The sequence below is a fragment of the Leguminivora glycinivorella genome, chromosome 16 (assembly GCF_023078275.1).
Source record: "Leguminivora glycinivorella isolate SPB_JAAS2020 chromosome 16, LegGlyc_1.1, whole genome shotgun sequence".
In the NCBI taxonomy this organism is placed as follows: domain Eukaryota; kingdom Metazoa; phylum Arthropoda; class Insecta; order Lepidoptera; family Tortricidae; genus Leguminivora; species Leguminivora glycinivorella.
Window position 1 is genome coordinate 20760166 of NC_062986.1, and position 13020 is coordinate 20773185.

At 37.7% G+C, this 13020-nt stretch overlaps 1 protein-coding gene across 1 annotated transcript in view; it reads left to right on the forward strand.

Annotated features, from left to right (window-relative positions):
* The first annotated feature begins 6430 nt into the window (after nucleotides 1–6430).
* The window catches only part of LOC125234494, a 37985-nt gene continuing 31395 nt past the window's right edge, over nucleotides 6431–13020 (forward strand). The window contains exons 1-2 of the mRNA XM_048140753.1: nucleotides 6431–7204; nucleotides 8356–8586. Of these exons, the coding sequence (XP_047996710.1) occupies nucleotides 6440–7204; nucleotides 8356–8586 (996 nt within the window). The 5' untranslated portion in view covers nucleotides 6431–6439. The remainder of the gene's footprint in view (nucleotides 7205–8355; nucleotides 8587–13020) is intronic.

Here is a 13020-nt window from a genome sequence, read left to right on the forward strand (position 1 = left end):
TTTTAAGTTGCCATATCTTGTACCTACCTTATAATATCTTAATACCATCCTATGTAATATGAACATGGTTGCAATAAAGAATGATATATGATATGCGTGTGTGGTGACGGGTTAAGAATTTCACCACCCCCTTTCTTCCCGTGGGTGTCGTAGAAGGCGACTGTGAGATATGGGTTAAATTGTGGCGTAGGCGAGAGGCTGGCAACCTGTCACTGCAATGTCACAGTTTCGTTTTCTTTCAACCCCTTAATATAGTAATAACCATTCAGTGCAATTCGAGTTAAAGTTGACTTTCACAGTAACATGGCACTATTACTGCACTATTAGCTGTACAAACAGCGGAAACAAACCGCCTCACATCGGAACCGGCTAATCGTTCTACAACCGCTAATATGAAGGTGCAACATTATGAACTTCCAGCATTTTTACCTAATAATCTGTCTAAAGTTCTACGTAAGTCCAAAATATGTATGTATATTTGGATTTAAATTCGAAAACCGCTGTAGTACTACACGGTGTTCCTGACATGATCGGACCAAGAGATGTTCATAATGTGACATTACCAGGCATATAATTCATTGACAAAGTACAACCTAGCGGGTCAATCTGGACACAGATAAGGTAATCTGCGGCATTTCACCACAAGCCCCACAAGGCCTATAAATTTCATCAGAAACTATCAAAAAGATATACAAACCGTTTCCTATATTTAAAAACTATTACCAAGGGATACGTCACGTTTTTCAGCACCATGTAGAGTGAGATAGGAGTTTGTTGAAGTTATTGTGTTATCAGTTAAAGCCGCTTAAGCTTTGAGGTTTTATAAAAGCTGATCCGAATGTCCACTCTGCTATCTGCTACATTACGTGTTGTAAATTAATGTTGGCCAACATGAGGGGACAAATTTAAGGTCTTTCACCATGTTTCTACCGGACGACATACCGCCGTGTTCTTGAATAATTAGTTTACATACTATACTAAGTACTTATAGTTGAAATGAAGTTTTAATCATAATCATATACCAACGCATGGTATTTAAGAATGTTGATTTGACTGCCAAATAAATGTTACAATACCTTTTGATCTAGACTTATGTGTGTTGTGCAAGGTACCTACATATGTTTCCATTTGTTGATGGAAAAAATGAAAAAAATCGTTTTTTGAGGCAAAAGCATTACAAGGGTTAAGACAGTGGTTCCTAAACTAGGCCGAGCCTGTGTCTTAGTATGATGATGATGATGTTACTTCAAATCTTCTATCAAAAACACTTGAAGAACACTACTCGATTTCTTAACAATCCCATGATCGAAAGACTGAATCTAGAAATTTTAACAAAAATATGTCCACCTAAACCTATGCACGAGTATAGTCAGCCAATTGGAACCCTAGGCCACTGTAGAACTATGTCATAGTGACGTTATAAATCAGGTTGTAAAAAATCTCTTACGGTTTGTCATTTGGACATGGTTGTAGAGTGCTAGGTTCCAAATGTTCCAATTGGTTGACTGTACCTACGTACCTATATAACAACCATACGCACGACCACTTTGACCACACACGACGCAAAAAAAGTTGATTTTAACTGTTATCGTGATTGACCAACAATCTCTGTAATTAATTACTGAACATTATCTGTTAGTTACAGTCATTAATATCCTTGGGGACCATTTTAAACACAGGATTATAGCGTTTGTTGCTTGTGTTATAGGCTAGAATAGAATGAGGAAATTCATAGAGTTGAGACGTTTTAGAAAGGTATCTACTGAGTTTTAGAAAGACCACACGGATTGTGATGAATCGATGGTCCAAAGGTATAATGACTGCAGCTTGTATATTTGCTTGTTTTGTAAATAAACAATGTCAGGTAAACGAACAAATTCAATCTATACCTAAAATACATTTAAATAAGTACGCTATTCAAGACGCGACGAATCCCGTATATCTTGTGTTTAAATAAATAAATAAAAACATTAAAATCGATATGTGGGGACAAGCTGCGGACAGACAACGGGTATTTATGATACAAAAAAAGGTAATTAGGATTATGGCTGGGGTGCCCTGGGACACACCTGCCCGCAACCTATTCCGAACTCTAAAAATCATGACTGTTCCAAGTCTGTACATACTAGAAACTATAAAAGTAGTTCGCAAAAATCTGGAGCAATTTAGAATGCGTGGCCCTAACTACCGAAATGGAAACAATCTCCTCCCTAACAGACACAGACTTAAAAAGTCTGAACAATGTGTGTGGTACATTGGTCCTAGAATGTATAATCGTTTGCCCAATAATCTAAAATCAACGGAATTAACCTATAATATGTTTATAAATATGCTCAAGGAATATTTATTAAATAAAGCATTTTATTCAATAGACGAATTTATGAATCAAAATAATTGTATGTGAACTATGGAATTTTTATATAGTACTTAAGATAGACATATGTAATTGTAATCTTTGTAAATATGATTGTATTGTATTGACGTGTGAACTTCTGTCATGAATAAATGAATTGAATTGAATTGAATTGAATTGAATTCAGTCGAATTGAGAACCTCCTCCGTTTTTTGAAGTCGGTTAATAAATAAATATTATAAGTAGAACATTCTTACACAGATTGACTGAGTCCCACGGTAGCTCAAGAAGACTTGTGTTTAAAGAATTTGAACGATCCATAATTTAGTTTTGGCTTTTACGTGCATTTATAACAGCTTGTTTTTCTAGTGTTTTTTAAACTATAAATTTATTCCATTATTATACTATGATGTTGAGTTCTACATGTATCCACTGAACACGCCTACCATATGCAACCGGTGGACACTCTATTTAATAATGCAAACATTGTAAAACATGGAAAAAATGGACCAGTTACATTTGCCCCCCAGTCGAGATTTGCCCCGCTGTACCTTAGAAGGACAACAAACAAAACAACTACTTACAAATACATTTTCATTAAATCTTTGTTTAAATAGAAACCTGTTTACAAATCACCACACGTTATTTATGCCTTATATTTCCATTATTCAGGAAAATGGGAAAACGGCATTTTATTATGCACCTCTTCCCTGCGGTTTGAATAATGTATTTAATATCCGAAAAGTGAGCAGGTATAATACCTGCTATTATTTATACTTACTGCTTACGTTGCTTACACAACAGGGTACATACCCAAATGCACAAACGCTCACGATAATAATATCTGTTTCGTACCTACCTAGCTATCTCTATCGCTCTTCCGTATTGGCGCGACAGAGCCAGACTGCGCTTCGATCGGCGTCTAGTCTAGCGTCAACGATTGTCATTCGGCTGGGGAAATCTCTTATATTTTTGGAAACTTCTGGCTAACCCTATTCAAATGTCACCGATAGACGATAAAATAGCAGGCCGTCCCTATCGCACTATTTGTAAGTGCGATAGGGACGGCCTGATATTTTTATCGTCTATGGCGCGACCGTGCTTCTCGTGCAGGGTGCGCATCTCATATGCATGTTTGTTTCGTACGCTTCAATAAGTGCACTGTCGTATCAAAACCAGATCAAGTCTATAAAAAATGTTACCTATAGCTAGCCTAGAGGACCAAATCTGCGATATTTTTGGCAGATTGTGAAATAACCGCCTTAAGTGAGCCCTGATAGAGGAGTACCAGATCAAGAATACCATATTAATCAAGAATTTAAGATCTTTATAATTTACTTTACTTTATTTATTCGATGATTATATTCTTTAGGTCTTTATAGAGCAAGCGGTCTCGTAGATGCGGATCCGCACACCGCAGACGATCCGTTGAAATTGGACGTGATTTTTTAAGTGGAGATAGTTGAAGGGCTGGAAAGTGACATAAGTAGGCTATTTTTTGTCTCTTTCTATCGCGGGCAAAAGCTAGTTTGTAATAATTCTGTCTCTCTTATAATATTATGTGGAAAGTAAATACATACCACTTGAGCGCCTACGACAAAACTAAGGGCAAACAACACAGATCAAACATTTGCGCGACAAATCTTCGACGCTTTGCCCCTTCTACTTTTGTATTTTGTGTGACTCCTTTAGGCCCACTTGCACCGACCACTTAACTCAGGGTTACTGGGCTGTCATCTGTCAAATTCCATACAAAATGGTAGGGTAACCCTCGGGCTAACCCTCTATTTTCGTTGGTGCAAGCCCTTAGCGCCAGTTCAGTAGTTTTCTATAATTCTCAATTACTTACAATTTAGTTCATATATTAATTTGTCTGTAAATATATTATGTCTACTATCGAGCTGATCTGCCCCTCTAGCACAACTTGTCGCGAGGAGTATGGACTCGCGCGCGACAAGGCAAGTTGTGCTAAAAGGTCTGATGGCGACAAGTTGTGGTCATAGGATCGAACTCTGCGAGAAAAGAACGCAGCCTATTTGGCATTAGGTTTTCGAGAATAGAATGTAAGAAAAGTATTACAGTCAACTATAAAAGCTTAACTATCAAAACGCTATTTATTTTTAAAAGTAGTTGAACAAATTAGTTATTTGTTATACAAGGGGGCAAAGTTGTATTGTAACGTCGAGTGTGGTGTGGAATTGAAAAACGAGCAAGTGAAAGGATTCTATAGTTGAACCACGAGCGAAGCGAGTGGTTCGAGAATAGAATCCTGAACTTGCGAGTTTTTTAACATACGAGAAGTAAAATACATTTGCACCCGAGTGTAACACAAAACTTTTCCCCTCACTATAGCGAGGAACCTACAACCCAAAAAATGCGTTTATCACTGCTTCCAGTAGTTCCACAGGTGGTAAATCATCTTTATTACTAGATTCACCTACTTTTATCAATTTTAAAGCAGTTAATTTGACTTTATTCAAGGTCAAATTACTTTACCCACTAGTGGATAAAATGCGTTTTTACCCGCTGGTATTAAAGGACAAAACACGTGTTTCCGAGCTAGTGAGGGGAAAAAAATATTGGTTAGTTTCAGGGTGCGTAGCCTAATGGCACAAACGCTCACAAAACGCTCACGAAACGAAACGCTAGTAGATATCTATCTCTATCGCTCGTGCGTATTGGCGCGACAGAGCCAGGCTAGCTTTCGCGGCGTTTCGTTTTCGTTTCGCGTCGGAGAAATGCCATTCGGCTACGGGGCCAGGTTTGATTTCAGTAATTACAAGTATTACAACCCTACATTTTAATGTTCGACTCCCCATAATTCCGCTACCCGCCAACAGATGGCAGCATGTGTGTGTGTGTGTGTGTGTGTGTGTGTGTGTGTGTGTGTGTGTGTGTGTGTGTGTGTGTGTGTGTGTGTGTGTGTGTGTGTGTGTGTGTGTGTGTGTGTGTGTGTGTGTGTGTGTGTGTGTGTGTGTGTGTGTGTGTGTGTGTGTTGTGTGTGAGAGGGTTTCAAAAAGTTGTTAAATGTTACACCTTTTGATTAATCCAAAAAATCACTTACAGCTTTATGTCATCGTCTTCGTTAGCTACGTAAACCCTCTATTATGTGATTTTGCGTGGTCTGACATGCACTTGGCAGGTTTATAATTAGATATATTTCGTCACTACTTTTAAAAACACTTGTATCTTCGTCTGTCAATGAAAATAAAATTGTAGTAAGTATGTATGGAATGCATATAGACTTACTGCGTTTTAACTTTGAGGAGCAGCGTGAGATACGTCGAGATTTTTTCAAAGTAGTGACGATTTGACGACCGGTCTGGCCTAGCGGGTAGCGACCCTGCCTGCTAAGCCGCGGTCCCGGGTTCGAATCCCGGTAAGGGCATTTATTTGTGTGATGAGCACAGATGTTTGTTCCTGAGTCATGGGTGTTTTCTATGTACCTAATATATAAGTATTTGTATATTATATATATCGTTGTCTGAGTACCCACAACACAAGCCTTCTGAGCTTACCGTGGGGCTCAGTCAATCTGTGTAAGAATGTGATATAATACCTATGTTTTAATCATTATATTTTATTTATATATTTTTTGTAAGTAGGTATGTACTATGTAGTTCTGTATGTGAGAATGAGAAATATTGTTGTTAGTAGACAATAAGTTTAAATCTGTTTCTGTATGTTTTATGTAACATAAAATAGGTACTTTATGTTACTGTATTTAAACAATTTGTTGAAATAATGTTGTTATGACGACCCTAGAAACGCTGACTTGAGTAAAATTGAGGATCTAATTAACAAAATGCATTCTCACCATGGCAGTCTAGTCGGCTATCAGCACTCTGCCCTCATAAGGCAATTGGCGGTATCCCAAATAAAATTTTAATGCAAACATATACCTTAAGTTTTCTAAATGACAGTTCCATTTACAAATGCAGTGACTGTGCTATCAACGCAAAGTGGATCAACACCGGATGTATCACAACAGAACATAGGTCAATTCAACAAAAACTCAGTTAAAATCTCGTCTCTTTAATGCGAGTGTTGCTGGTCACTCGGTCAGTCGCACGCGCACTTAGGAACATGGCAGACGCGAGCGCGCCGCCGCCGGCGCTTCGCACGCTGATCGAAGACATAGCTCAAAAACAAAACTACAACAACCCCCAACTTACCATCACCCCCCTCTCCACCGGTGGAGGAAACTACACTTCCGAACTCTTCCTCATCACAGTCACCGCTCCTGGTCACGAAGACTTACGCCTCTTCGCGAAGGTCGCTAACGTCAACGGAAAAATACGAGATGAAGGACCAATAACAAAATGCTACGAGACGGAAAGATTCGTCTATGGATCCCTAGTAGACATATTCAGTAAAATAGAAGAGAAGAACTCAGTAGCTGTTGAACATAGGTTGCGCTTCCCGAAATATTACGGATGTAATCCTAAACTATTAGAAGAGACTATAGTACTAGAAGATTTGGGTGCGCGTGGTTTCGACACCCACGACCGTCTGAAGTCTATAGATTGGCTGTACGCGGCTACTGCTGTTGCAGAGTTGGCCAAATTCCACGCGCTGTCTTTCGCTTATCAGGAAGAAAATCCAGAGGAGTTCGCGCAGGTTATTAAAGAAAGGAAGTTCGAGTTTGGTAGTGATGAGAGGATGAAAGTAATGTGGGAGGGAATGGTCCGGGAAGCGGTAGGGGCTTGCAGAGAGGAGTCACGGGCGCGCCTGGCGAAGTACCTGATGGACAACGTCAAGCGTGTGAGGGACTACTATGAACCGCTGCGCCGGCCGGTGTTGGTGCATGGGGACTACAGACCAAGCAACCTTATGCATAAAATCAGACCTGTGAGTTGTATTGCTCTAGAATACTAGAATACATAGAACTAAAATAGGTACACATAAAACCACTTAACGATTAGACAGATTAGACATACCCATTGTACTGCCACAGATAATGTTCTGGCGTAATGGATGTATCCGAGTAATTGCAATTGGGTATTATGTACCTACTTGGTACTTAGCCACTTAATTCTATACACGTTTTATGTTTAAAGTAAATATAGAGTTGATTGCATTAGAATGATCTGGGACTGATATTGCTAAATAAATATTGTTCATTTATGGCTAAACAATAAAATTTTCCATGGGTAAACCAAACAGATAAATTAACAAATATGTGTTAGTTCTGCAATTGTAATCACAATGTTGATCACACAATGCGATGTGGGTTTAATCTTGTCTGTTTTATTCTAATCATAGTTTACGGGCATTTATTTATAGCATCAAAACATTATGTCATCGCTAAACAAAGGAGTCATTATAGGAAACTATGCAAAATTTAAATAATAATATATCTTCTGTGTCCTTATCAATCTTATTGTGGACTTAGTGGAATCACTACGTATACAATATTATGGGACCATAAAATTGATCGGATAATGAAGACAAGAGGTAGGCATAAGAGATCCGTTATAAAGAAAACGCAAACTTAAATACAGTTGCATTAGGAAAGAAGTTACAGTCAGCCATACATTTTCAAAAAAGAACTTATTTTCCAGTTTAGTAGATGTGTACTTTAATTTAACGGCGTAATAGGCAATTCAAGGACTTATCAATTGTAAACAATTAAATTTTGTTTCTCATAGAAACCAGGCGCAGCGTCAACCGCTTTGCTTAGTTTTGGGCTAGGCTGATCTTTATAAGATGCAGTCAGCCAAAGATAACATATAATATACAGAAATACTTATCTATCTAATATGTAGGTATGTATGTAGGAAACACCCCTGATAAAGGAATAAATATCTGTGATCATACGGCTCATCTCACAAATAAATGCCCTTACCAGTAAACTAATAATATGGATGCCCTTACAGCAATGCCTTATGGTTCAAATGCTTCGAAGAAGGTCACTATTTATATATAGTCACTAACCCTATAAAGGACAGATACTTCGTCAAAGATGTCTCCTTAATAGTAATGTGTGATTATGTGTACAGGATGGCTCAGTAGAGATGATACCAGTGGACTGGCAGATGGTGCGAGCTGGTTGCCTGGCTACAGACCTGATGTACCTGATCTTCACTGGCTCGGATGCAGCCTTTCGAGCATCCCACTACACCGCCCTGCTTGAAGAATACTATAGGCAGCTGTGTGCAGCGTTGCGAAGGTTGAAACTGGATCCTGAGGCGGTCTACCCTAGAGAAGATTTCGACTATGAGCTAGAACAGGTATAGTCTAGTCTAAAGTACTTATGCTACCGACCTTCTGTACCTGGTCATCGCTCGATCGGACGTGGCTTTTCGAGCATCACGCTACACCGCTCTGGTTTAGTACTGTAGCCAGCTATATTAGTCATAGGGCTTACGGAAAAAAACTGCATTTTATGCAGAAAGCAAGCCACTTTGCACAGTGATACTAGGGACCAATACAAATGATTTCATCCGAGGAAACACGATTTTCATCCACTAGAATTCAAAATGGCGGACATTTTCCAAAATGGCGGCCGCATATTTTTAAAAATTTATAGAATCATAACGGCTGCACTGATTTTGATGGTTAGGGTGTCTATCAGTTTATATTGAAGAGTTTATTAATATAAAAAATTAAAGTCACAAATAAAATTAAGATGGCGGCCAAATAATAAGAAAAATATGAAATTTTCAAACTTTTTTTTCATTCTCGTGAAATTTACCAATAAATTTTCTATGACATGGCTGCATTTTTATGTATTTAAATTAAACCTGATAATAGTATCTACGTAATAAAATAAAAATCATGAAAATCCGTTGAGTAGTTTTTGAACTATACCTATTTCAAATGGAGCGCGCGGATTTAAATGACGTTTTTGCACGTGATGTAAAAAAATTTGGAATCATAACGGTTGCAGCGATTTAAATGGTTGGAGTGGCTATCAGTTTGTATTAAAACATTTATTCATACAAAAATGAAAAATCATTAAAAAAGTTAAAGATGGCGGCCGAATAATAAGAAAAAAATGAAATTTTCAATTTTTTTTATTCCCACGATTTTTACGAATAGTTTTTCTACGATATGGTCACATTTTTATTTATTAAAATAAAATCTGATAGTATCATCTGCAAAATAAAACAAAAAACATTAAAATCCGTTCAGTAGTTTTTGAACTATACGCATTGCAAATGAAGCGCGCGGGTTTGAAAGACGTCTTTGCACTTGATGTGATGCATCGTATCGTTTGGTACCGCTATACACGCAAGACTGATTATTTATTGTGATCACAACTTACTATATTACTATTCAGAATCAATGTTTTTAGTATTTATATACATTATTAGTTTTTTATTCCGAGTTTAGGTATATTTAGATAACCCCGTAAATTTTGATGGTCATAATTTTTATTTTAATACCTAAAAGAACTTAAATGCACATAACATAACATTTGTATTAATAGCAATTGTCCTTTCCGAGGACTCCAGAGATAATTTTCGACAACTTCTGTAGGGGGCTACAGAAATATCTATGTATAAAATAACTTATTTTCTGCTTCTCGTCTACTTAGTCTACGTTTCGAGATGGTCTGCTTGTTATACGACAAGGAGCGTATGTTTTTGTAGTGCTGACGATGTTGGTGGGATGCTGGTTATTAATTTGGTTAGAAACAGTGCCTTGCGCACCAAGTTCACCGATAAATGTGGAGTCTACGGATCATATATAGGCCGCAGGTGAACTTTTCAAGCTTGGCCATTATTCCTCCAGGAAGACACTGACAACCAACAAGGCTTTTTCCAGAAACTGTAGCCTGTTGATGTTATTAGTGTGGTGAATTTTTTTTCTAAACAATTTACTTCCTCAGAGAACATTTGCTCTGCTATTTCAGGGTAAACCATAGGAACATAACCGGAAGAAGCCGATAGCCTCATTGTACCTCGCGCAAAAGATATGGCGGAACAGGGACTCACGCGTATCATCAGATCTTCCGATAAAGATGTCTTGGTATTTAAATAAAAACTATTGAAATCTGAAGTACGGGTGAAGGATAGACGTAAAGTCAGTGACCAGATTAGGGTTTGGACCTAGCTTAGAGCCTCGAAAGGTCTTGGCCTCATGGAGAGGCCTCGAGTGAGTTCAGGGTGGTAAACTCCACGCTTGCTCACTAAAATATGTGTTAAGAACGGTCCCAATTGGCATTTAAGCATGGGATCTATGGAGCTATAATAATTATATTGGGAAATTTCCAAGTCTTGTCTAGTATATTTTCTTAATATTTCAAATGAGAATAACCTGCCAGAGTATAAGTTATAAAATAGCCAACACTTTGGATCCTGGAAGACCGACTGCTCTTCGTGGTTTTTACGCCTTTACGTCTGACACCACTTCTTTTTTCAATACAAAAGGAAAAAATCATGTTCTAAAACATTGTTTGCACGCCCTGAAGTTATACCAGCTTTGATAGAAATATCGCAGTAACTACAAAGTCTTCCTGGAGGAATAATCGCCATGCTTGAAAAGTTCACCTGAACTTGGTGAGCAAGAAACTGTTTACCACCAAAAATAAATTAGTAACCAACATCGGCACTTGCGCTCCGTGTCGTATAACAACGCCCCATATTCTGGATATTACTTCTGTGCCTATGCCATCATCCTGGGGTTGGAAGACGTACAATGATAGTTGGGTACTGCAGTGGTCTGAAAACAGGGAGATATGGTATGAATGGGTATAACTTGGTCAATTGCGGTTGTGAAAAAGGCTGCGAAACAATACGCTGTACGTGTTGTCGGTCTACCCTGCGCAATGTAACATTTGCAAAGGCAGCTGCCGAAATAAAAAGTATTTTGCAAAAATGATATTATTATTTATTATTTTGTATAACTTTTATCTTTCAGTATAACCTAGACGAGAAGCTAAAAATAAGTTTTGTATTAATATATGTTTCCGTAGCCCCCTACAGAAGTTGGCGGAGATTATCGAAGTATTCGAAGTGATACAAATGTTATGTGTACCTATTTAAGTTCTTTTACGTATTAAAATAAAAATTATGACATCAAAGTTTACGGGGGTTATCTAAATATACCTAAACTCGGAATAAAAAACTAATAATGTATATAAATACTAAAAACATTGATTCTGAATAGTAATATAGTAAGTTGTGACCACAATAAATAGTCTTGCGTGTATAGCGGTACCAAACGATACGATGCATCATCACATCAAGTGCAAAGACGTCTTTCAAACCCGCGCGCTTCATTTGCAATGCGTATAGTTCAAAAACTACTGAACGGATTTTAATGTTTTTTTGTTTTATTTTGCAGATGATATTATCAGATTTTATTTCAATAAATAAAAATGTGACCACATCGTAGAAAAACTATTCGTAAATTTCGTGAGAATAAAAATAAAATTCAAAATTTCATATTTTTCTTATTATTCGGCCGCCATCTTTAATTTTTTAAATGATTTTAAATTTTATATGAATAAATGTTTTAATACAAACTGATAGTCACCCCAACCATTAAAATCGGTGCAGCCGTTATGATTCCATTTTTTTTTACATCACGTGCAAAAACGTCTTTCAAATCCGCGCGCTCCATTTGAAATGGGTATAGTTCAAAAACTACTCAACGGATTTTCATGAGTTTTACTTTATTATGTAGATAATATCATCAGGTTTAATTTAAATACATAAAAATGCGGCCATGTCATAGAAAATTTATTGGTAAATTTCACGAGAATGAAAAAAAAAGTTTGAAAATTTCATATTTTTCCTATTATTAGGCCGCCATCTTAATTTTATTAATGATTTTAATTTTTTATATTAATAAACTCTTCAATACGAACTGATAGACACCCCAACTATCAAAATTAGTGCAGCCGTTATGATTCTATAAATTTTTAAAAATATGCGGCCGCCATTTTGGAAAGTGTCCGCCATTTTGAATTCTAGTGGATGAAAATCGTGTTTCCTCGGATGAAATCATTTGTATTGGTCCCTAGTATCACTGTGCAAAGTGGCTTGCTTTCTGCATAAAGTGCAGCTTTTGACCATAATTTCGCCGTAAGCCCTATGACTATATGCAGCGTTGCAAAGGTTGAAGCTTGTTACTGAAACAGTTTATCTGAGGGAGGATTTCATCCATGAGCTTCAGCAGGTACGAGTCTAGTCTACTGATTGCTGTACAGTGTTCGATGGCAGCAAAGTTTCCTCACACCGCCCTAGTTAAACCCTAAAAAGAACAACCACACTTTACCAATTGTTTGTCAGTGTCATTCTACCGAATATGCAAATATCTCATTGCATCTGCCTTCAACAAACGACATTGGGTGCCAGTCAAATGCACTGCATTCGTGTTAACCCATCCCAATCGCTTTCGAACGGGTTAACACAAATATCTACACAGGACAGAGCAATGAATGAGTCGCTTAATGAGATCAACTATGTCATAATCGTCACGCGGTCATGAGCAATCTCTATTTTCCTCTCGCCCTCGATTCGAAACAAATCGGGGCCTGTAGCGGCTGTAGCCAAGAGTACAATAGTTCACGCCCCGTATATATCTCTCTCTCTATCGCTCCGTATTGGTGCGACAGAGCGAGTTGTCAACGATCGAGTTGTCGAGAGTCAACTATAGTAGCCTTGGCTACAGACGCTGGGCCCATAGCTCCATTAACAATCAAAGCTAATAAA